Source organism: Monodon monoceros, unplaced genomic scaffold (assembly GCF_005190385.1).
Source record: "Monodon monoceros isolate NGI ecotype Baffin Bay Population unplaced genomic scaffold, NGI_Narwhal_1 Super_Scaffold_14, whole genome shotgun sequence".
NCBI lineage: Eukaryota > Metazoa > Chordata > Mammalia > Artiodactyla > Monodontidae > Monodon > Monodon monoceros.
The window spans coordinates 63516347-63543299 of record NW_021703770.1 but is presented as its reverse complement, the minus strand read 5'-3'; the positions used below and the strand labels follow the sequence as shown (position 1 = coordinate 63543299).

General features: G+C 40.0%; 1 protein-coding gene across 1 annotated transcript in view; it reads right to left on the bottom strand.

Moving 5' to 3' along the window:
• The window catches only part of CPA6 (carboxypeptidase A6), a 261362-nt gene that overhangs the window by 136873 nt on the left and 97536 nt on the right, over nucleotides 1–26953 (bottom strand). Inside the window, exon 2 of the mRNA XM_029223028.1 lies at nucleotides 19512–19587. Within this exon, the coding sequence (XP_029078861.1) occupies nucleotides 19512–19587 (76 nt within the window). The remainder of the gene's footprint in view (nucleotides 1–19511; nucleotides 19588–26953) is intronic.

Below are 26953 nucleotides of genomic sequence, written 5' to 3'. Positions count from 1 at the left end.
GTAAACTTTTGTTGATATTACAGTATTAATCAAGTATTTTTATATAACTGAATAAGGTCTAATACTTTAGAACTTTGCCAAACACTACTCTCTATGGAGAGCAGCAAGGCTCTGGGGCGTACCTGTCCATACATGTATATAATAAAATCCTGAGAATTTCCTGTAACTGCTGTAAATGGAGAGAACTATTACAAGATATCTGTGCCATAATTTATAGTTGAGTACGAGTCCTCACTGGGAATATCTGACATCTTGATTATACCTTTGCAAATGCTGTATTCATAATGTGTAGTAGGCTAGCTGTGCTGGCACAGGCAACATACATTTAAACATCTCTTAAAAACTAATTTCTCACTTGGCAGAACTTCTCTGTAGTTCAACTTGTAATATCACAAATCCCAACTCATACATATTTTTGAAATGCCTACCCCCACTATGGATATATACTTTAAATACCATAAAGAAAATACTATTTTCTACTTTTTGCTAGATGCATATTTCCACATTTTCCTGAAAGTGACCAAATCACAGTATAAGAGGCTCCAGTATATTGTTCAGACTTACTGATAGGCTGGAAATGTTTTATATCAAGTATTTATTGAAACAACTTGTTAGCTGGCTGAGGTTTAGAAATCTGACACACAGAATTGTTTGGGCAAAGCTATGGTCATGGTGACTGGGGTACGGCCTGTACTTTTAAGCAATTTTATGTCAAGTTCAAATTTAAAAAAATTTCTTTTGAAGCTATGTGCAAGTTATTTTAAATTTGTGGGCCTGTGAAAACATAAGATATCCATTGATGTATCAAGTATCTCCTTTAAGAATTGGGAAACTCATTATTTAATCTATAATGTCTCTTTGAGTAAATAGTTTGATTGTAGACTATGTTGGCATGGATGTAGAGAAATAGAAATTCTTAGACATTTCTGGTGGGAGTATGAATTGATAAAATCCCAGTGGAGAACAACTTGAAAAATATCTATAAATGAAAGTACATATCCTCTTTGACCCAGGAATTCCATTTCTGAGAAGTTATCCTTCTTGTACATATGGGAAATGAATTTCTTATCAGGTTCTTCATTGCAACAATGTTCATAATAGCACAAGATTGGAAGCAGTCTTGACATCATCAGTGGAAGACTGGTTAAAGATGTTTTGGTATGTCCACGCAATGAAAGACTATAGAGCTATAAAAAAGAATAAGGGAGTTTTAAATATTTTGTTATGGAATGATTGCTAAGATATCTTAAGTGAAGAACATGAATAGGACAGTGTGTATAGTTTTGTTATAATTTATGGAATATCTTTATTCCCTCCCCCCACTACCTCCCTTCCTGGATTTGTGTCAAATGTCTCTGTAAGAAACTGGTAACACTGGTTGCCTTTGTGGGAAGAATTGCATGACAAGAGGAGGGAAGTGGGAGGGGATTTTTTTTACTGTGTATCCTCTAAACATTTTGATTTTTGAACACTATATGTATTATTTTATAGTCAAAAATAAATACACTCAATTTCTAATGAGTCCATTTGAACCCTACATGCATCACGACAAAAAGGAATCACTCTTTAGCAGAATAACTCTCATGTACTGAGACCCAGTACTCTGAGTGTTTAACACCCTTAAAACAGAAACAAAGCTGCTGCTTCTAAAAACCTTCCCCTCTCCTGCATCTCATCAAGTTCTACATGAAGGCATGAACTATAATACCCCATTGCCAGACCTTAGAGAAACAGAAATAAGAGCAAAATTGGAACATTACTGCTCAACTCAAAGGGAGGTAAGGTAGAATGAGTCAGATCAGCGCCTCAACCGAATGTTAGGAAATTATAGCTCCATTACTGCTTCAGGGGTAACTGTGACTCACGTTCCCTGGCAGAAAATGAGATCAAGCCCATCACACACACCGCTTGTCATTTCTTTACCTGCTTAGGAAGTGTGAGAATTAAATCAACTAACGTTTTATAAAGAGTTTGGAATCCCTTGATAGCAAGGTGTTCTATAAGAATTTTATAATCTTATGAAGTTGATATAAGAATTTTATAAGCTTTCTATATCTTACTTTAAAAAAGCTAATGTTCTCATTACAGCAAGAAATTGTGACACAAAACTAATCTTTGGATTTCCATTTTTGTTCCTATTTTTGAGGTTTGATCTGGGTTTTGTCTATTATACCCTCAAACAAAACGCTTTTAGTTCCAAGGATCATTCTGTTTCTATGAAATATCCTTCTATGTCACAAAAGAATTGCATTCTTGAAATGTTTCAATTTAAGTACAGAGGGTCACTTTGAGCGTACAACCACATGCATGTACTCTTTACCTCCCAAGTAGAGATGGGTGCAGGATTTGTCCCAAACTGTTTTACTTTTAGCAATTCTTCTTATAAAATTCTTTGAGAGGAAACATTTAGAAATTTATTTAACTTTTCATTAAATTACAAACATTTATTCTTGAAAGAGTTCGTTCTGTACTTTATCATACTTCTTTCAGGATTATGGTTTTCCAAGAGGAATGAGGTTGTTATTAAAAGGAAGAAAGGCACTATCAATTCCAAATGGATACTAGGGACTTCTCTGGTTGCACAGTGGTTAAGAACCCGCCTGCCAATGCAGGGGACATGGGTTCAAGCCCTGGTCCAGGAAGATCCCACATGCCGTGGAGCAACTAAGCCCGTGTGCCACAGCTACCGAGCCTGCACTCTAGAGCCCATGAGCCACAACTACTGAGCCCATGTGCCACAACTACTGAAGCCCACATGCCTAGAACCTGTGCTCTGCAACAAAACAAGCCACCACAATGAGAAGCCCGCGCACTGCAACTAGAGGAAGCTGGCACGCAGCAAGATCCAATGCAGCCAAAAAAAAAAAACACCAAAAAAAACCCCCCCAAACAACAAAAACAAACAACAAAACGAAACGTGAGAAAGGCCTTCATAAGGCAAAATCAGTGGTTTAAGAAAATAAAATGGATACAATGAAACTGACAGTTGCTAGAGCATGTCCATGAATTTTTTTTAAACAACATTAAAGATAACAATTATCGATTTTTTGAAGAGTATTGGGAACATTCAGATCTGTAGCCAGTATTTACTAAGTTTCTTTTAAGGTAACCTGGAGTTATGGTGGTGAAACCGTTCAGTGAGATAGTCTGCAAATGATTCCCAGGCAAATCAGATTTTTCCTTCCACCTTCTTTTTTCTTTGAGAATAACCAAGGACTTGAATCACTAAACATTACGTTCTCTCTAAAGCCTTCCTGTTAATCCCAGATTAAATTGAACCTAAATTCTGTAATTGTTTGGTTTTACTTTTCTTTTGCCTTCAAACTGTCTCAGAAGTCTGTCTCTTTCTGTCTCAAAACCATTCTGTCCCCTTCACTCAAGTTAAGCCTATGGGTGATCATCAACATTTTACATCCTTTGTATTAACACCCATACTACACATCTTGTAAAAAGTGTATCCTTTGTATATTAGGCATGAAAGGTAGTGTTTCTATGTGGAAGGGGTGTATAAGCAGCAGTTTGGTTGGAAGGGATGAAAGGACGCTGAGAAATGTCAATTGTCAATATCAAAACATTGTCGGGTGGTGATGGAGGTTGGGTAGAGTTAAGGCAAAGAGAGCGACAATCTATTAACCTCAGGTTATCCTTGTCAGATTGGTTTTTCATTTCCCACAACTCATGAGTGAATGAGAACATGTGTCTGAGTAAGAAAACCAGAATGTGAGAACAGACTGTCCAAGAGAATAACAAAGTTCTTCATGGGCTCCAGGAGAACATATACCTCCAGTCGTGGAAGCTGGCAAAAGCGTCTCATGAGTTAGCATCCGGGACTGGCCCTTTTGACAGGTAAATATGGAAGGGGTGGGTATTCCCAAAGGTGGAGGAAAAAAACTCACCCTTACCTCCTTCAAACCTTTGCTCAAATGCCATCTTTTCAATGATGTCTTTCCAACCATTCTATTTAAAATTACACTGTATGCCTTTCAACCTTCTTTCCTGCTTTACTTTCCCTCTACAGCTATGACCATTTGATATATTTTATTACTTTTTGATCAGGTCTATGATATTTTGGGCCATCTCTCAAAAACTAGACAGACTTTGTAATCACATCCTAAGTTCTTTCCTAAATGTAATTCTCAAATCTGTCTTATTATAATTTTTGGCTTCCTGGTCCTGGGCACTGCCCCCTCCCCCTAACTTAATGGAAGCCACTTTTGAGGGTACTGGAAACAGTAGGCTGGAGTGGAAAGGTAGAAAAGGAACTCACTTAATCTAAGTCACTTTGCAAACCTGAGAAATCTTAATGGACCTTTTATGCAGAAAAACTTTTTCAGTCTTTTTTTCTTCCGATTAGGATCTAGAAGCAGTTTGATTTTCCCTGCCTTTTCATACCCCAATTCCTTTTCATTTCTGCTTGCAAACTGGTCAATTCCTGCCTGAACTCAGCTCCTTCTTGTGATACCTTTCTATAAACAGCGAGAAGAGCCAACACGTGCTAATATTCTGGGTATTTGCAACTACGTTCCTTACAGCTACAGGATCATTAAGCACTTTCTTTGCCTTCCAAGTTCAGCTGATAGTTTTACCAAATGTTATCACATAACATTGGTCTTTTTCTTTCCAGAGTGATGTCTACGCTCCTTCCACCTACTGCCCAGCTGCTAAGCTAATGCCATATATATATATATATATATTTTTTTTTTTTTTTTTTTTTTTTTGCGGTACGCGGGCCTCTCACTGTTGCGGCGCACAGGCTCCGGACGTGCAGGCTCAGTGGCCATGGCTCACAGGCCTAGCCGCTCCGCGGCATGTGGGATCCTCCCAGACCTGGGCACGAACCCGTGTCCCCTGCATCGGCAGGCGGACTCTCAACCACTGCGCCACCAGGGAAGCCCATGCCATATATTTTTGTTTTTGTTAAGGCAGCACTCGGATGTACCATCTTCAGTATTAGCTGTGATGATGCTGAAGGGCAGAATATGCCACCCCAAAATATGACTGTAGTAGTTCAGGACATGCCACCCCCAAACATGCTGCTTTGGTACATTGATTATTTTAAGCTGTAGGCACTTGAAAAACAGCAAATGCAGGGAGAGGTTTTTCTCTTTACTCTCCTTATCTGCCTAAAACCACATCCTCTAAAAAATACTCCTGTCAATTGACATAACTCCCCTCCCTAGGAGTCTCATCAACCAGGGAAGATTGACTCTTATCACAGGAGAGGAGACTAGAAATTGATACTACAGCCAGCCAAACTTTGTCACAAACTATTATACCTCCCGTCTACCCTTCTAAGGGCCCATTCATCTTTCCTAAAAATCACTTACTCTCCCCTAAGAGGTCTATATCCCCTCTTTTTTCTCTATTAGGATGGTATTTAAGTCTGAACTCTAAGTCACCTTGGGGAGTTACTCAATTTCCCATGGGTATCTCCCAGGTATACATGAAGTATACCTGTTAATAGATTTCTATTTGTTTTTCTTTTGTTACTGCTTTTTATTACAGGGGTCTCAGCTAAGAACACAGAGGGTAGAGGGAAAATTAGTTTTCCTTCCCTATAGTGCTCAAACACAAAAAAATGACCCAAATACAAGAGAAGTTTATTCCTTGTTCACATAACAAAAGTGGGTATTTCTTGAGTGCAGGCAGCTTTCCTCTATGTAGTAATTCAGGGATCCAGAAATTTTCCATGTCACAGCTCTTCCATCCTTTTGGGGCCTGTTATTACTGTCATTCAGGCAACAGAAGAAAGGAGGCATGGAGGGAAGGCTTCCTTTCTCTAAACTCTTGGTCCAGAAATGGCCTACATCACTTTTGTGTACATTCCAGTCACATGGCCACACCTAACTGCAAGGAAGGTTGTAAATACAGTGCCCAGGAAGAATAGAAGACAATTTTGTTGCACAACTAATGGGCCATCATACTAAGTCCCCTCAAGGAACCTGTGAAAGCTCAGAGTCCTTGCATACTGAAGGCACACCAACTTATAGGTGCGTAACTCTACACTGCTTGTTCATGATGAACTCACATTTCACTATAGTCTTTGATTTTTCCCTTCTGTGTGACTTACAGTTCAAAATTTTGCAAGCATTACTCTGCATTTGTCCTTAAGATAACTTTAATTTCTGTGTTTCTGAACCTTCTACTACTTAATTAAAGTGATCTGGAATTCTGATTATAACCCTCAAGTAACTGCTCTCTCCTTATCCATAGATGCCATCTTCTGGCTTCCTGGACGTTTTCTAGAGACCACGATTCACAGGTCTGATGAAGAAAAAGAATGAACTTTTATGACTCATGTTTCTTACATTCCTTATTGGAGAGTGAATCCACTTATGGCTGCATGGTGTAGATCTTATTTGTATAAGGAATAAATTTTTCTAGGCAGTATCTTAGGTCCTATGCAAGTCAACCTTTAGTATATATCATTTATCTTGATGAACTTTGATCAACTGATCTCTTGACCAGTAAGCACTCCGATGCTCCTGCAAGGGATCGGGTGACCCCAAGAGCTTATTAGGACAAAATCAAAGCTGTGTTTCCTTTATCGTCTCTAAATTGCTTGGCCCAATATTTTTTTGAAATACAGCTGATAAACAAGAAGCTCTGTGATATGTAGATTTAGATTTGCTAAAATAGAAACACCATAAAATACCATACTCCCAGTCACTATTTTCCCTCTAGTCTCTTAGCTGCTCCCGCATTATTCACACAGAGTAGAAAAATAATTTTTTAATGTTTGACGTCAATTACTTAGATATACTGAAAGAAAATGTGCTGAGATGGTTTGAACACATTATTAACGAAGAAATAAAGAAGCAGGTGTGTTGCTGGAGACGGCAGGAGAGATGGCTGATTGCCCAGGCCCACAGTGCTTCTGGACAACATTGTAAAGGGAGCTAGGTCTGCCCGCGGCAAGCCCCCAGCTCCTTCCATCTGGACTCCCACCTTAGCGCATCCCAGGGTCCTTCCTTACTCTCACCTGGCCACGGAAGAATCTCAGCAAAAGGTTTTATTCAAACCTGATAAAGATTTCAGGTGAAACTTCCCCTTAAATCATGTTCACAAGGAACTCCCTTAAATGAAAAGAAATCTTCTATGGGATGGAAGTAGAATAGCTCCATTTTTTTCATCTCAAAACTGGGTTAATAATCCCAACCTTTCATTAAATTGCAGAGATCACATGATAAATATTTGATACTCAGCAGTGTACTGGGCACAAAGTCAAGTGCAGAACAACTGTTAAATCCCTTCTCTCTCCTTTTCTGGTGGGTAGAGGGATTTGACGCCATTCCTTAACAGCTACCCCTTGCCGTGACTGTCACTTTATTTCTCTTCAGATGGTAGGGTGAGTATAAGGGCCTTAATTTATCTTGTTAACTACCCTATCTCTGGCACTAGCAAAGGTGATGTGTTATTAATATACCACCTTTCAACTGCAAATCCACCCTCTTTGTTCTGCTTTGTGATGCTCGAGCTGTACCCTGTAAACATTTCTCCTTTGATAGCTGGTCAGCGTTAGGCTTTGTCAAGAGAGGGCTGTAGAGAGTAAGATACAGCAGAGGAAGGGGCTTCTTCCGGTTCCCATGTGCTTTCTTCCCTCCTATGACGCGGCTTTTTGGTGGCATATGTGAGTCCCAGTTGCACTTACTCTCTGGAAAGTTTTTCTGACACCACAGCAAACAGCTACCTCTAGACTAGCTCTGGCCCGCAGGCACCCTGGTTAATTTCTCCACCACTCAGCAGGCTACTGACTCCAAGGAGACCTGAATCTCAGCCTTGGGATGGGGAGTGGTGGAAAAGGCTCTATCAAGTTCTTAGTCCCTTCCTGTGTATTCTTTCTCATCCCGGGGGTAGTAGTTGCTCTCTGCACTTGTGTTTTCTCTCATATGCCTTTTAGTAGTCAGTCACCATTTCCTAGTTAATACTACTTTATATAAATATTTTCCTGTTCAAATTACTGGTGTGGGGCTTCCCTGGTGGCGCACTGGTTGAGAGTCCACCTGCCGATGCAGGGGACACGGGTTCGTGCCCCGGTCCGGGAAGATCCCACATGCCGCGGAGCGGCTGGGCCCGTGAGCCATGGCCGCTGAGCCTGCGCGTCCGGAGCCTGTGCTCCGCAACGGGAGAGGCCACAGCAGTGAGAGGCCCGCGTACCACAAAAAAATAAATAAATAAAATAAATAAAGAGTATGAGGCTGATTCTTAGCCCATATCACAGACCACTTTCAAAATGTGACTAAAATGTGAGAGAATAGAAAAACACTCATGATCAGATAGCCTCGAAGCAAATGCAATTATCAGGAAAAGATCTAAGAGATGTATTTGTGGGACAGTGGGAATTTTAATCACTCTACAGTTATACAGCTATTAAAACAAAACGGTAGAAAACAGGAAATGTCTTTAATCAAGTCAAGTCTTCGTGGTGGTGGCTAATGAATATGCAAAAGCTGCTCTGAATTTTGTTTTTAGGGCATAGAGAAGGGCCACGTAGGCATCCCTAGTAACTGTTTTTAGGTTATAAGAAAGGAACGGATTTGTCAATCAAGGATGTCAAACGCTTAAAGAGATAGAGACATTTTTGATTTTAGAAAACAACAAATCGATTCCTAAACACCTGAGCTCTGATTTTCAAATTGAAGTATTCCTGGCAATTAGCATTACTGTATTCATTGAGTCAGTCAATGCCCAAAGGCAAAATCCTAAAGTTACTGTGAGGCTCTAGAAGAAAATGGCAGAACTCAGAGATGATTCTCTCAAGAAACTTACATCAAGCTTTTCCAGAAATCGCACTTCCTCCGTCAAACTTCCTTTGTAATTGAAGAGACAGATAATTTCCTATACCTTAAAGCTTTGCCTATTCCTTGATACTCCCTTAACCCATCATTCTACAGTAATTCTCATTTCTACCTCTATTTTCATTTTTTGGATCCTGTTTAAAATGTATTCAGACATACATATGTTCTTGATTAGAATCCAAGTTCGAGTGGCTTGTATTTATAATTATAGGCAAGTAGATGAATGAATGAATCACATCTGCTCATTCCTTCAAGGTTTGCTGAGTACCTACTACGGCCAGGCACCAGGGAGAGTCCGACACTGATCCCACCTGAAGAAGAATGGTAAGTAGTCTTTGCCCTTGGAAGGTTCTCAGTCTGCTGAGGGAGACACAGCATGTCAACAAATAGCTGCTGTGTGGAGAAACACATGTTCCAGCTACAGGTTAACCCAAATGTGGGGTAATCAACTCTTCCGAATTTCCCTGCATTACAGATTAGGGAGTGGAGGCACAGAGAAGTTAGGTAATTTGCTGACACTCATAGGACACGAAAGAGTCTGGATATGATCCTAGGAAGTATACCTCCAGGGGTTATACTCTCAATGATCACCATGCTAACTGCTTTTCACATTTGACCTGTCCAAGACTCTCATGGCTAAATATTTAACATATGTGTTTGGATGGTGATAGTCAATCCTTTTAAGTCACTGGTACTTATTTACATGCTGGTGCCCATTTCTCTAAAACAGGTGTAATCCTTCTCACCAAGGACCTCTAAAACAAAGGAAGGCAGGGAAAATCACTCCACATTTATGTAGCTAAAGAAAAAAAAAACATGGTAGGAAACAAACTTTTAAAACTCAAGCAAACTCTGTGACTGTGGCTGATGAAGAGGCTGCTCTAAGTCCATGGGTCCAAGAAGTGGCACCAAAGTATAGTCTGTACACTGGATAGGAAACCTCTCAGTCACCAAGAAGCCTCATCCCTGCCCTTGAAAAAGAACTTCATCTATTCCCATATCCTCGATCACATGTTCACGCCCTTTAAAAGTGGAAAGAGTGAGATTCACATATGACAAAGTGAAAATCATGCCCTCCAGTTTTGTTAGTTTTCCAGGTGAAATCACAAGAATAAATAAAAAGGGTGATTTACAAAGAACAGGAAAAGAAGTGAAAGCCGATGGGTGGGTCAGGAAGGAATAATGGTCTTTTCTACGTCTTGTCTGGGCTGTGTTCCTAGGAGTGAGCGCTTGACTGTGCGCTCTTTTAGCTCTTTTAGCACCAGTTGAAGACTCACTCTTTTCTCTCCCATCAATGACTCCCTAGTCACTGTATGAAATTCAGGGATCCACTAAATTGCAGATCTGTAAGAAACTCATTCCACTGGGGATGGGTTGGGGGAGGAAAGATGCTGTAAGTACAAAGTGCCAAGGATGCCAGGATATCCTGTCTGTAGACTTCAGTGAGGGTCAAAGAATTCAAGGACAATCCATGCTTTAGCTGAGTCTTCAAAGGTGAGTGGTGTTTACAAGCAGGGCAAAGAGGAGAAGAGCATTCCAGACAAGAGGAACAGCTGGAGAAAAGGCCCTTCAGAGAGAAACTATAGTCAGGTCAGTACAGCGAGGGTGAAGAACACAGCCAAGGATAGTGATGGATGCTGAGAAATGTCTGAGGGACAGGCAGGGTGTGGTTTTCAAGGGCTCCACGTGTCATGCCAAAGAGTTTGAAGTCTATACCCTTGGCCAGTGGTTGACTCCCCTTTCTACCTATGGATTCACCTAGAGAGCTTTTAAAAAGATAACTAATAATCAAGGCTTACCCAAGCAACTGAGTCAGAATCTCTGGCAGGGGGACCAGATATCAGCTTCCGAGATGATTCAATGTGCAGTCTGGGCTGGAGATACTGCTGTTGACAATGGGTGGGGGGCGGGGATACTTAAAAGGTTTTAGGTAGAGATGTGACGTGGTCAGTTTTTCATTTCAGAAAGATCACCTTGACTACAGTATGGAAAACAGGTAGGAGTCATACATGAGGTGATGGAAAGGCAGTTTGGGAGATGAGTGTAAATCAGAATAAAGGCAATCAGAGTCAGAACTAAGGCAATGGCAGTGAGAATACAGACAAGGTAGGTAGCTGCCATCTTTCACCTTGGATTTATTGACAGACTGGAAAGGATATGTGGGTGGGGTGGGTTATAAAAATGACCACAAATTTTTCTCATGTCTGCATTCACACCTTGCAATCATTTCATCAAGAACTGGAGTCTGTTTTCCCAGTCCTTGAATCTGGGCTGGCCCTCTGACTTCCTTTGTCTGGTGGAATGTGGTAGAAGTATATCTGAGTTTCTTCAATAAGTGCTGCTGGGAAAACTGGACAGCTCCATGTAAAAGAATGAAATTAGAACACTCCCTAACACCACACACAAAAATAAACTCAAAATGGATTAAAGACCTAAATGTAAGGCCGGACACTATCAAACTCTTAGAGGAAAACACAGGAAGAACACTCTATGGCATAAATCACAGCAAGATCCTTTCTGACCCACCTCCTAGAGTAATGGAAATAAAAACAAAGATAAGCAAATGGGACCTAATGAAACTTAAAAACTTTTGCACAGCAAAGGAAACCATAAACAAGATGAGAAGGCAACCCTCAGAATGGGAGAAAATATTTGCAAATGAATCAATGGACAAAGGATTAATCTCCAAAATATACAAACAGCTCATGCAGTTCAACATCAAAAAAACAAACAACCCAATCAAAAAATGGGTGGAAGACCTAAATAGACATTTCTCCCAAGAAGACATACAGATGGCCAAGAGGCACATGAAAAGCTGCTCAACATCACTAATTATTAGAGAAATGCAAATCAAAACTACAATGAGGTATCACCTCACACCAGTTAGAATGGGCATCATCAGAAAATCTACAAACAACAAATGCTGGAGAGGGTGTGGAGAAAAGGGGACCCTCTTGCACTGCTGGTGGGAATGTAAATTGATACGGCCACTATGGAGAACAGTATGGAGGGTCCTTAAAAAGCTAAAAACAGAATTACCATATGACCCAGCAATCCCACTACTGGGCATATACTCAGAGAAAACCATAATTCAAAAAGACACATGCACCCCAATGTTTATTGCAGCACTATTTACAATAGCCAGGTCATGGAAGCAACCTAAGTGTCCATCGACAGACAAATGAATAAAGATGTGGTACACATATACAGTGGAATATTAGCCATAAAAAGGAACGAAATTGGGTCATTTGTAGAGATGTGGATGGACCTAGAGACTGTCACACAGAGTGAAATCAGAAAGAGAAAAACAAATATTGTATATTAACACATATTTGTGGAATCTAGAAAAATGTCACAGAAGGACTGGTCTGCAAGGCAGAAATAGAGACACAGACGCAGAGAACAAATGTATGGACACCCAGGGGGGAAAGGGGGGGTGGGATGAAGTGGAAGACTGAGATTAACAAACATACACTAATATGTATAAAACAGGTAACTAATGAGAACCTGCTGTATAGCACAGGGAACTCTATTTCACTTCTCTGTACAGTAGAAACTAACACAACATTGTAAAACAACTATACCCCAATTTAAAAAAATTATATGAAACAAACAAACAAGAAGTATATCTGAGTTTCAAGCTTGGGTTCAAAGAGCTTTGTAAGTTTCCTCTTGGATCCCTGTGACCCCCAGGCTAGCCAGCTAGACCATAAGAGACACATGGTCCAGCTGTCCTGTCATCCCAGCACACAGCCAACCACTAGTCGTGAGAGTGATGGCAGATGCATGAATGAACCCAGTTGAGATCACCTTCTATGGGAGACTGGTTGGACCTGACCTCTCAAACTGCCCAGTTTCATGCACTTTAGGAATAGCAATTACTATCATCCAATAAGAGCAACTATTAGGTTGACCAAAAAGTTCGTCTGGGTTTCTCCGTAACACCTTACGGAGAACGCTGAACGAAATTTTTGGCCAACCCTATACTTTTAAAGTTTAAAAACTCATCTCAAACCAGGTTGTTTAAACATCAAAACTGAGACACCTTACAAACAGAAAGGAAACATGGTCAACTTAAAATACAGTGGACCTAGAGTCTGTCATACAGAGTGAAGTAAGTCAGAAAGAGAAAAACAAATATAGTATATTAACGCATATATGTGGAATCTTAAAAAAGAAAAAAAGGTACTGATGAACCTAGTTACAGGGCAGGAATAAAGAGGCAGACATAGAAAATGGACTTGAGGACTTGGGGTGGGAGGGGGAAGCTGGGGGGAAGAGAGAGTAGCATCGACATATATACACTACCAAATGTAAAATAGATAGCTAGTGGGAAGCAGCGCATAGCACAGGGAGGTCAGCTCGGTGATTTGCAATGACCTAGAGGGGTGGGATAGGGAGGGTGGGAGGGAGGCTCAAGAGGGAGGGGATATGGGGACATGTGTATGCGTATGGCTGATTCGCTTTGTTGAGCAACAGAAACTAAAACAGTATTGTGAAGCAATTATACTCCAATAAATATCTATTAAAAAAATATGGTGGTATTAGTCCAAGGTCATGTTGTCAACCTATTTGAGTAAATTAAATAAAGGATCTGGGGTAATCATAATAAGAGTACTGTAGGGTTTTTTGGGTTTTTTTTACTTTTGAAAAAGTGTTTCCAGTGTATTCCTGTCTTTCCCACAGATTGTATTGTTTCTCTTAATATGTTTTTTGTTATTGAGTTTACTAATTACCAATAACCACACAGAGGGAGAAAACTGCATACCACGTCTGAAATTTGTATTTCTGAAATTTAATCCATAACTGCATTTGGACATCTGTCTGGATTATAAGGGGCTTTCTTACTTTCAAAAATCATGCCAGAGAAAGCAAAAGTAATGTTGCTTCATTACTTTACAAAGCCTTTAACAAAAAAAATGTAAATGCTCTTTCCTGCCCCAAACATTTTGACAGATCCAAGTTTTGGTCTCTTCTTCACTTTTATCTTTCAATATCATTCATAATGGTTCTGTGTGTCATCAGCTAGCTCACTGAGTCACTGGCTGCTTGAGGCCACTTTCTTAGATTTTTATTGCTAAGTTACCACAAATTTAGCAGCTCAGTTCTTACTTTACCATTTCTGTAGGTCAAAAGTGGCTTGATTTTCTGCTTAGGGTGTCACAGGGCCGAAATTAAGGTGTCAGCTTAGGCTTCAGTCTCATCTGTGGCTCAGGATCCTCTTACATTCTCAATGGTTGCTGGTAAAATTTCACTGTAGTTGTAGGACTGAGGTCTCTGTTTTCTTCTAGTCACCTGGGGGCAACTGTCAATAATTAGAGTCCTCCTGCAGTTTCTTGTTACATAGCAGCTCTCAGCTTGGATGGTTGATTTCCTCCAGGCCAGCAGGAGTCCATCTTTCTATTTCTTCTTTTGCAGTCATGTGGGGAAAACACTCTATTTTTAAAGTGCTCACCTGATTAGGTCAGGCCCACCTGGATAATCTCCCTATTTTAAGATCAACTGATTTGGTACCTTACTTACATTTGCAAAATCCTTTTAAAGCAGTACCTAGATTAGCGTTTGATGGAACAGCTGGGAGAAGGTGTGTATATACCAGGGCTAAGAATCTTGAAGGCCATCTTAGAATTCTGCCTTTCACAGCCATGCTTAAGAGATCCTCTAATGGCACAACTGGTTTCTAATGAAACTTGGAACAAATAACTCGCATAGCAAGAATTCTATCGTCCGTCTTCCTTCTCACAAGTTTCCCAGTCCATTCCACCATCGAGTTGGACGTTTGAGCTTGTAAGCTCCAAGGGACCACAGGTGTTCTGGAGCTCCTACAGCTCCAGCTGCATGACTTGGGCGGGTACCAAGGAGGATTAGCGATAAGAACATTCAACTATAGCACGATACTGAGGAGAGAGGTCACACCTGGGAAAGGCAGCAGCCAAGTTCACAGCCAAGTTCACAGCCAAGCAAAGGAGAAAGGATGAAGGCTTCCTCATAAGAAGTGCAGTCTTTTCCCATGGAAATTTATGAGTCTAGATATGTCATTCAAAGATATCAAGAAAACTAATATTTTTGAGGCTATGTTTTAGTTTGAAAAAATGATAAACTTTTGGATACAGGACAGTTTTTTATCCTACGGATCTCTGATGAGAAAACTGGAAACAAACATCATTAATTTTTCTTTCAACAAGGCTGTGTCAATTCTCTTAAGAGAAACTTTGTCTGGATTTTACATAAAGCCATTTCTATCCCTTCAGAGCACAAAGAATCTGTGAAGAAATCTAGGCAGAACATGGTGTTCGGACTTTAATTTTACTCACCTGCAAACTATCCCCTTTCCATCATAACTTTATTTAAATCATGGTTATGTTCTTAATTAACAGTTTAATTGGTTGGTGCTTTCTCAATCCAGTTCTCTGGAGGCATGGTTTTCTGTTTAACTTTGTTTTAATTCTTCAGCAAAACCATAAAATTTAATTAGGAGAGTAACCAGCTTTGTAACAGCAGTTGTCTGTCTAATTAGCTATGCCCTGACCATACTGTCTCAGATTCCATTCAACAATGCACAGACACTTTGCATTTGTTCAGGTTTTAGATAAGGCACTGTGAATTTAGCCTAAGCATATATTACAGTTGCTTTTCACTTTTCCATAAATGCTTGGTTACAGTCAGTGAAATCAGAAAAAGTAACTTAAAGCATTCATATATACTATTAAACCAACAGCCATCAAAGGCCAACATGCAGGAATGCTATCTTACCGTGCATATTCGTTTCTATTGCTGCAGAACAAATGACCACAAACTCAGCTTAAAATAATACCCATTTATCATCTTACAGTTCTGTAGGTCAGAAGTCCAGACACAGCTGGCTGGATTTTTTCTTCAAGATCCCACTGAGCAAAAATCAAGATAAAAGCTGGGCTGGGATTTCATCTGGACCTCAGGGTTGTCTTCCAAGCTCATATGGTTGTGGCAGAATTCAGTTCCTTACGGTTGTAGGACTGACATCTCCATTTCCTTGCTGCCTGTCAGCTGCAGAGGCTCTCACATCCTAGCAGCCACTATCCTTATCACATGGCTCCCATGGGCAGTTCACAACATAGCAGCTTGACTATGTGCCAGGGGGAGCACTTCTCTGAATTCTTCCTCTGCCAACAGCTAGAGAAAACACTCTGCTTTTAAGGGGCTCACCTGATTAGGTTAGGTCCACCCCAGGTAATCTCCCTCCTGCTGCATAATACTTTACATATCAAGAGAATAATTATTCTATCATATTAACAGGCCCCAGCCCACACTCAGAGGAGGGATTATGCAGGGTGTACACCATGGGGCAGAAATGCTGGGGCCACCTTAGAATTCTGTCTACCACACTGTGCTGTAGGGAAAGAAGGCAACTCAAGGCCTCCCAGCAAACCCTCCTCCCTTCCCCTTGGAGGCGGTGTACAGGGTGTGAAAAGGAGCTGTTAACAATGGCCCCAATTCTGGCCCATCAGCTCCACAGGGCATCAGATGACAGACATTCATATTCTTTCTTCTCTGCAGGTTTTTTTCTCTGCCTGGCCAGAACTGCTGCTTTCTGTAGTGCAAGAGGATCACGCGATGAAATCATATGAATTTAAAACGACCTCAAGTTAACATGATGCTTATTGATAGAAATTTAGTTAAGCTCAGTGCCTCAAACTGCAGCCTAATAAAACAATTTCTTTAGTGAAAGAAATGAAATATGCAGAAAAGAGTTATTATAGCAGGCCCGAATCTGCTAGACTTAGAACGGCCTGCCTGCAAGATGGGCATGGGGACTTAGATTGTGGGAGGGTCCTTACCATCCTAACCGAGAAGAGCAATTCACGGTGCCTAAAGTGTTTGTGCAAACAGTATAGCTCGTGCTGAACACCTGCTCTCCTGCAGGAGCCTGGAATTCTGGTGTGTGTGAGGCAAGGGGGCTACGTAATTAGGCTCAATAAAATCCCCAGGCGCTACGTCTATGGTGAGCTTCACATGTGTCATCACAACTTGTTACGGAGGGAATTAAGAACATCCTGTGAGACTCTCCCGGAAAACTATTCTTGGAAACTTGTGCCTGGGTTCTCCTGGACTTCATGCCATGTGCCTTTTCTTTTTGCTCATTTTGCTTTGTATCCTTTTGCGTAATAAATCATAGGTCTGATTAGGACTATAGGCTGAGCTGTGAGCCTCCTCCTGCAATCACGGAACCTGGGGGGTGGTCTTGGTGACCCCTGACTCAAGGAATAAAGTAAGAGCATGATAATGATCACATTCTGAGACCAGGCTCCAATGCCCTGCAAACTTGGCCTTAATCCTCTCCATTGTGAAGACGATCAGAGTACACAGACTAGAGGCAAGAGGTAGCCTCACCTGGGTTCTAGAGGGTTTGGCACTGCTTAGATGTGTGTTCCAATTCTGCACTGTGACCTGGGGCAAGTTCCTTAGCCTCTGTCTGTCTCTCCCAGTTTCTCTATCTGTAAGATAGCAGTAATGATAGTACCCAATTCATAGGGCTGTTAAAATGAGGCCATTCATAGAAAGCACTTAGCACTCTGACTGGCATGTAGTGACTGCAAGCGGCTGGATGTAATTGTGACGTGGACTCACCAGAACACCGTCAACACTGGAATATCAACTCCCCATCCCCCCTTACTCTGCTCCCCTCTTTCCTCACCAGTCCCTCCCCTCTTCTCTCAGTTATCTTCTAAGCTCCTAAGGAAACAAACTGTTTCCTCCCCTAGATTATTCCCTTTCCTTAAGGACCAAATGGAAACAATAGGCAGAAGCATTTTTAAGTACGAAAAGGGCACAATGTAAATGTGCTGTCATTAGGGTCCACCATCCTGTCTATGCTCAACATCTTTCGGTTCCATCTACAATGACTGATGAGTTTATAAGTTATCCCCACGGTTCTCACTGATGTAATCTTATTGCTTTTTTCTTTCTTTTTTTTTTTTTTTTTTTTTTGCGGTACGCGGGCCCCTCACTGTTGCGGGCCTCTCCCGTTGCGGAGCACAGGCTCCGGACGTGCAGGCTCAGCGGCCATGGCTCACGGGCCCAGCCGCTCCGCGGCATGTGCGATCTTCCCAGACCGGGGCACGAACCCGTGTCCCCTGCATCGGCAGGCGGACTCTCAACCACTGCGCCACCAGGGAAGCCCAATCTTATTGCTTTTGATAATGGTAAGTGATCACTGCATACAGAACTATGCAATTTCATTTTTATAACTTTGTAAGGCTCACCATGTAAATATATTCACACATTGGGAGAAAAGTCCTTTGACAAATCACGTTTTCCAATATTTGGTTCAGAATATTTGTTCCTTGGAATACTGCACTCTAAGATGTAAAGGGGCTATTGTTTTTTTCCAGTGATATTTCTACAACACAGTGGAGCCAGAAACTTCTGCTTGAAATTTGCTTTGTTTTTGTGTAACTTTTGAGTCCCTAGTGGGTTATTCAGAGAGTGTTCAGGTATCGCTGCTGAAAAGGCTATAATGGGGTTGATGATCATATGTGACCAGAGGAAGGTCAATGTCAGTACCCAGAGCAGGGATTCCTTTGAGGGGGAGAGGAGGTTTAGGCAATGCCTGGTGAGCGCAGTCTCTCTGCTATTGGATAAAATCACCACAGTTTGGAATAAGCTCCTGCATCCTCACTCTGAGCCCTTCTCATGGGACCCCCAAGCTTAAACAGGACGCTGCATGTGTAGGGGCTGCCGATGAGGAAGAAGAAAGGAAATCAATAAAGGTTCAAAACCTCATTTGCAAATAAATTCAATATCTGAAGGGAAGATGTCAAAGAGAAACATCAAAGCAAAAATAAAAGACCAAAAGTCTGATAATTATAAATATCTCCAGGAGCCACTGATTCTGTCATCCCTCCTCTGTCATGCCCCTAACACCGTCTCCAGGTAGAACTGTATGGCAGTTCTAGGACACTTGCTTGTCTATCCCACACTGAAGGTTAATGAGGCCTCCCTGGCAAGTCTCCTTTGCTGTCCATTAAAATGAAGCTAAACCACCACAAACTTTATGGGATGCTTCTGTTCTTGGTAGGCATGGAAGAGAGCCCATCACAGCACTTCTCATCATACGCTTTTAGCTGAACTTAACACTCAATTATATTGTAGTAATGGGGAGATGAGAAACCCTCTAACTCTAAAAACCATAGAATTTATCAAAGATTGAATAATCAAAGCCCTTCAACCTTTGCCAACAAAATTCTCTTATCGGACTCACTGAAACATAGCAAAATTAATTAATTTGAATTTCTAGCTTTCTTTTCCTCAACTCAAGTCTGCTTGAAGTTTTAATTAGAAGGAAAGCGTCTAGATGATCAGCAGGGAGATTTCAAGGAGGAGAAGTGAAGCTTTGGAAAATTACAAACTAAATCCATTTGTTAAAAAAAGTTTACTGAGCTCCTAGGATATTCAAGACACTCACTGAGAACAGAGCAATGATCAAAAATAGACAAGCTCTCTCATGAAGCTTACATTCTACTAAGGGAGATGGAAAATAAATGAACTAGTAAATAGATAATTGGTCAGGTATATAATATTTTGAGTAACCTTAACTATCCTTTAAAGGCACTTTCAAGCTATCTCTTATCATTTTCTTCCCTTGACTAATGAAGTCCAATTATTCAACTCTAGTCAGCAAAACCCTGTAAACACATTATGAGCATAATGATAAGTGAGTGGACACTCGCTTACCTTCAGTTGCTGGTATATTTTCTTCAGTGCATATGCTTCCTCTTCTGTATTGGGAATAAGTCTTATCACCTTATCACTATAAGAAAAGGAAAACAATGGTGATATTTACCTTTCAAAAATAAAGACATAACCATCTCTATCTTCTTACCTTTTAAAAAACTGCCTCTGCATTTAAGAAAAACAGCAAAACTTTGGACTGGCCAGCAGGAATTTTACCCTGTCCTTGTTATTCTCTGATTGTATTGGTCTTTTATTCTCTGTCTGAACACTATTCATTTTTTCATCAGCTTTTGAAGATTACAAACTGACACTCAAGCAGAGAAAGGCCAAAAACACAGGAACAGCGGCAACAGGACAAGAATGCTCATGGTGTCTCAAAGCAGATACCAAGAACGAAAACTCCTGATGACAGGGGAAAAAAAACAAACTACTTTTTATTTTTTTCAATTAATTAATTAATTTATTTTTGGCTGTGTTGGGTCTTCATGGCCGCACACGGGCTTTCTCTAGTTGCGGCGAGCAGGGTCTGCTCTTCATGGTGGTGTGCGGGCTTCTCTTGTTGTGAAGCATGGGCTGTAGAAGCATGGGCTTCAGTAGTTGTGGCACACGGGCTCAGTAGTTGTGGCTCACAGGCTCTAGAGCACAGGCTCAGTAGTTGTGGTGCACGGGCTTAGTTGCTCCACGGCATGTGGGATCTTCCCAGACCAGGGCTCGAACCCGTGTCTCCTGCATTGGCAGGTGGATTCTTAACCACTGTGCCACCACGGAAGCCCCAAAACTACTTTTTAAATTTAGCTTAATGCTGAAAAATAATGTGACTTTTGATGAGAGAACCTGTGAAATCCATACACAGCAGAACATTTCTGGTTTGGATTCTTCCCACGTTGAGGACAGTAAAGATAAGCCCATCTCTATGGGGCATTTTATTTCTCAAGTACAGAGCTTCCCAACTGGTATATGGAGGGCCCCCAATTATTTGTGGGTGTGCCATGAGATGCTGATGGCTGTACAATTTTTTATTTTTTTATTCTTATTTTTTTTAATTTATTTTTTATTGAAGTATAGTTGATTTACAATGTGTTGGTTTCTGGTGTACAGCAAAGTGATTCATTTATACATATAAATGTGTTCTTTTTCATGTTCTATTATGGTTTATGCAATATTTTTAAAGTGATAAAACTTTAAAATCAATTTTTACAGCCATTAAAATTTTACCACAGTTGAATATTTGAACACTCTTTATAGATTCTGAATTGCCTAAGAAGACTGGAGGCGTCATGCTTTCCATCAGAGAGTTCTCTGTGGTGGTGACTGCTCCCCCAGGTGTGCCAGACAGGCATTATCATTTTCTAATTATGTCATGAGGCTCTGGTATATAATCACAACTATATATGTATAACTGAAGCACTGTGCTGTACACCTGAAGCTAACACATTGTAAATCACCTATACTTCCATAAAAGAGAAATTCATTTATCATAGTAAAAAAATAATCACAACTGTTCCACGTGCTTTGCATGGAGTATATACTTAATAAATATTTATTAGCAGATTGTATAAAGGAGATCATTGAGAATAATTGGCTTCCAGAGGAAATGTAAGGAAAAACTAAGTGCAAGGGGAACACACATTTGTCATCATCCTCTATGGCATTTTACAATGACTGCAGATAAAGAAGAATGTTATCAACAACACATATAAATATAAAGCACAACAAAACCCCTCTAGCAGTTCAGTCACAACTTCTCTCTCCAGCCTCAAAGTTGTATCAGAATAAGAATAGAATTTGCACGCTTTTCCAATGGTTTTACTACTTAGATGAATAACAGTCTCGAAGGCTAGGTAAGATTAATATGGAGGACTTCAGAGCCCAAGGGAGACTTCCAGATTTGTTAGACAGTCATTCTTTAGGGCTGTGTGTCCATTTCCAATCACTTTAAGCTGTATTCTTTCAAAGGATCCCGTTACACCTTCCTTAGGCCTATGAATTAAAAGACCCCTGGCTTGCTATGATAATTTAGTATGTTTTAGGTACTCCTACTCAATATGGCATTGTAGCTTTGATTTCCTCAAAAATCACACAAAGCAACCTCTCACTATCCATGTCATAAAGCCCACTTTTCTGGAAAGAATTAAAAAGTAGAAGGAAAGGAAAAAAATCGAGTCACTGTAAAACAACTCCAAAAAATGACCTTCAGAATTTAAATGTAATTACACCTTTTCTCTTCTTCATTTCTGTTTACACATTTCTCTGGCCTTTGTTTTTCCTGGATTCATCATATCCTGGCCTCTCCCACCTGAACCAATATAATTCTTGGCAAAGGGAAACAACTCCTATGGATGGTATGGTTGTTTCTGAGGGATGGATCACTTGACAGCTTGCTGAAAAACACCTCCATCTGGGGCCCTGTCAGCTCCTCAAGGGTGCAAAGAAAGCAATCTGTGGTTGTTTTACAGCCACGGGCAGATTCTTTTTTTTTTTTTTTTTAAGATGATAATTCAACCTGGCAATTGGGTCCTCCTCTGTGAGTGTAAGATAAAAGGGGACCACCCCTGGGATTATTTAACCCTGAAAGTGATTGTTCAAACCCAGCTTTGTCATTTTTATCACAAAAAGTTCACTTCATCTCAGCTTGTAGAAATTTTCAGGTGTGACTTGAGAAATGTTACCATTTGGTTACTTATCAAAGAGCAGAGAATAAGGAAAGCTATTTAGGAAAGCCCATGAAATGCCATACTTTTTTGTAAGCCTATAAATTATATTGGTAGACTAGCCAGTAACCAAAACCCAAGAGCTCTTTATTCAGCATGTAAAACCAAATGCCTTCCAAATGCCCCATTTGTTTTACCAAACAGAAAGCTTACTCTCCCTAGATCTGATAGCTAGTCTTTTTCGAAGTGCCGAATAATTCAGGACCACAAACAGGAAGTTTTCAGGTAGTGAAATAGCTACTGGAACTTAGAAAAACTAGCTGTGCACAACTATCATAGAAGGTGAACTGAGGCTTCCTTTATAATTTATCAGTTTTTCAACCACTATGTGACAACATCATTTTAAGACCCGTTGGTTACCCTTTGGGATTAAGACGAGAGTAAATCAGATATTTCTGACTCAGCCTATATAAAGTTGTCAGAGAAAGACTGCGGATGTTTTTAAGTACAGTGTAAGGATGTAGTACAGAGGCGGCAGGGTATCCTAGATAACTAATGTCCCAGTAATTACTAATATGTATCCACTCATGATATACTGGTATTTTATCCCCTTGTCTTACAGGACAAATGAGGTTATGTTGCTATCATGCTAGCATCAAGTCTGGTTGTAAATTTGACGACTAAACTTTCTGTACCGTAGCGACCACATTAAAAAAAAGTTAATCAATTGAAAAACTATTATTAAATGTCTAATGAGAATGTGTACTCCTAGAGAAGAGAATTCAGCAAGAGAATACCATCTCAAACTTGTTACCATCTGTCTGGACCTCAGAGTCCTTGTTACAGGAGTGAGGAGTGAACTCCCAGCTGCCTTTTCATTTTATTTTTAAATTTAATTATATATATATTTTTAACTTTTCTAAGTATAATGGACTTATTAGTTTCAGGTGTACAACACAGCGATTCAAAATTTTTATAGATTACACACCAAAGTTCTTATAAAATATTGACTATTTTCCCTGTGGTGTACATTACATCCCTGTGACTTATTTTCTAACTAGCAGTTCGTTCCTCTTAACCCCCTTCACCTATTTCTCCCCTCCCCCTACTTCTCTCCCCTCTGGTAACCACTAGTTTGTTCTCTGAATCTATGAGTCTTTTTCTGTTTTGTTATATATATATTTTTTAGATTCCACATATAAGTGAAAACATACAGTATTTGTCTTCCTCTGACTTAGTCACTAAGCATAACACCTAAGACTGTGTGGTTGGAGTTTGATGCCAGCTGTAGTCATCGCTATGCCTTGACCACACCTACGGAAGAACATCTGTGTTTGGACAACCTGAGAGTCCTCCTCCTCAGCCTCCTTTTGAAAGACGTAAATGTGAAGCTCCAGATTTTTCCTCTAGCTCCTGGCATGACCTTTCACAATTCTATTATCAAACTCTACATTTCTTTGTAAGTTACAGAGCTAGTTTATGAATCCATGTTTATAAAAATTAAAATATTACACAGGATGTGAAATAATAAAGTTCCTCTCCCAGGTTTCTCCCAAACCTCCCATCTGCCCCTAGTAGCCATTATTAACAGTTTCCTGGGATTCGCGCCAGACTCTTTGCATTTACACATGCACGCGTGTGCGCGCACGCACACACACACAGTGATTTGTTTTATAACACTATAATACTAACTTGCTTTTATTTTTCACTTAATTCATTTTAAATGCTATTTTTCACTTAATTTGGTTTTAAAATGTTCCTTTTAAATAAACTGGATTCCATATGATCATATTTTATTTCAGAGTTTTATACCTATATTCGTAAGGGAGGCTTTTAAAAATCCAACTTTAAAGCATCATGTTCTTTTTGAATCACTTTTGTCTGATTTTGGTATCAACATTATGCTTACTTCATGGGACTAATTAGGGATTTTTTTACCATTGTAATATGCTCTGACAATTTGAATGACACAGAAGTTATGCTTCTGATTGTTTTGTAGAATATACTCATAAAATCTTTGAAGGTGAGACCTCCTCTTCCTTTTTTTTGTTTTTGTTTTTTTCTGGTGGTTGGGGGTTAGATATCTTTTAAATTCTTTTGTGGATAATGGTGTGTTCGGTTCTCTTCTGGGCTTTTGGTAATTTACATTTCCCAGAAAACCATCCACTTATTTTTATAAAATATATTAAACTATTAAAAAGTCTTACAATTTAAGACATATAACTTTCTTTATCTGTAGCTTTGTCCCCTTTTTATGTCCTAATGGTATTTGTGGGTTTTTAAAAAATTCCTCAATCAGATTTTGCAAAATTTATTTTATTGGTCTTTTAAAGAATCATTTTGTTTTTATTGATCAATTATGTTTATTATATATAAATATATACGTATTTTGATGTATATATAGTTATATATGTTATATATTAATGTATAACATGTATTTTGATGATACATAGTTATGTATAAGCTCATAACTACTACATCTTCTGAATGGAATGAAACTTTTATTCGAACAAAATATCCTTAGAAAAATCATTCTTTGGCTCATTTAAATAGCCTTTACCTTGAATTCCATTTTCCCTAATATGATTGCCACACATGCTTTCTTTCTGTTTAGCTGGCACAATTTTGCCCATCTCTTTCTTATGCTTTTCCCCCAGATGTGTCTCTTGCAAACGTCATAATGCTAGATTAAATTTTTAAAATCCATAAAGAACTTTGACTTTTAGCTGGAGAATTGTACTTGTTCACATTAATTATCATACCTAACGTGTGGTTTTAATCTTACAATTTTTTGTTTTGTTATAAGTTCTTGTTGCCATTTTCTTTCTTTTCTGCCTTTCTTAGAGTTAACCAATTTTCTTTGCCAATTTTTTCATATCTATTGGTTTGTGAGCTACGCATCTTATTTCTATTTCTTCAGTGTTTTCATAAATTAAAAAAACCTTAACAGAAATAGAGGCACAGATGTAGAGAACAAACGTATGGACACCAAGGGGAGAAAGCAGCAGGGGGGTGGGGGGGGTGGGATGAACTGGGAGATTGGGATTGACATATATACACTAATATGTATAAAATAGATAACTAATAAGAACCTGCTGTATAAAATAAAATAAAATTCAAAAAAAACCCCACCTTAACAAATACCTCTTCTTTCATGTCTAGAATTAATGTCTTAGTACTTTCCTCCCTTGAAAAAGATTTAAAAATATTTTTTGTCCATCCCTCTCTCTCCCACATTTTTCCTCCTCCTTCATTCCATGTTTGTGAAAATCTTCTGGCATTGTTGTTGCACGTCTAAGTGTGGATCTCTCCTCAAAACTCATATCTTGAAGTCCTAACCCCCAGTATGTCAGAATGTGAGTGTATTTTGAGATAGGGTCTTTGAAGAGGTAATTAAGTTAAAATGAGGTCATTAGGGTGGGGCCTCATCCAATACAATTGGTGTCCTTTTCAGAGAGGAAATTTGGGCACGGACACTCACAGGGGGAGGAGCATGTAAAGACACAGGAGAAGAAGGCCTCAGAAGAGACCACACGCACAGACCCCCTGATCTCAGACTTCCTGCTCTAGGACTGTGAGGAAATGAGTTGCTGTGGCTGAAGTGACCCAGTCTGTGAACTTTGTCACCAAAGTCCCAGCAGACTAATATTAATACATACTCTGAAGATGGCAGCTTAACCATTATGTCCTCATGGAGCTATTCTTTGATATCCAGAAAATTTCAGTCACCTTGTTCTTTCCTGTATTCTCCCAATACCTTATACATTTCCTATTACACTCACCATAATTATTTAACGTCTACGTCTCTCCACTAAGCTTTAAACTCCATATAAGCAGGAATTCAATACATTGTAATCTATTTGTGGGAATCCTGCGTTGTGTGAGTATCTCTACAGAGTGGTTTGGAGCTGGTCTTGAGGGGTCCAGGGCCAGTTTTTTTGTCTTACTCAAAATTCCTCTATCATGCAGAGGGTGAAGGAGCTCACATCCACGTATGGTAAAGGCCCGGGGTATCTGCTTTTCAGAGGTGCCTCCTATCCCCCACATCCCTAGGAAAGTAAAATCTCCCTCAGTTTCTTCCAGCTGAGTGGGAAGTTTTTCTCCACAGTTCGAGAAAAGTGCTTTGAGAAAAGCAAGCTTTACGCAGACTTGCTTCTAGCTCCCCACTCCTGCCCACCGTGGGCACTGGAACCCCAGCATCAGCTTGAGGGCCCCTTTGCAAAGTCCTGACTCCCAGACCTCAAGGCATCAGCTTTTTCTTTTCACTGTAGCTTCCCCCCTCCCCAAATGTTTGGCACCTGGAAGTTTCCTCTTCTTTCTTCCTCCAAAGCTCAGTTATCCACTAAAACCAATGACAGGGTGGCAGCATCACACACTCTGGAGGCAAGTTGCCAGCACAATCTGCGTGGTCTTAGGCAAGGTTTTTCACCTCTCTGTGCCTCAGTCCCTCTCTCTCCAGATTGGGGAGACTCGTACCTAATTCATGGACTATTAAATGAGTGAGGGTTTAATGAGTATTCAAGTCAAGTGCTTAGAGTAATACCTGACACAGAGTCAGAGATATTATAGATGTTTGATGTTATCATTACATTTTGGCATTTTCAGCATTTCTTCGCTTTATCCAATATTTACACTTTGAGGGTTCCTGATGGCATCCACGCAAATCCTTCATGTTCTCTCCTGTTCTAATCTGTTGAGTGGAAGAATGAATAAGATTCTCAAGAGGAAACTGCTTGTAGCAGACCTCCTGAGCAGCCTCAGAATGTGTGACCTGTCTGTAGTCTGTCCTCT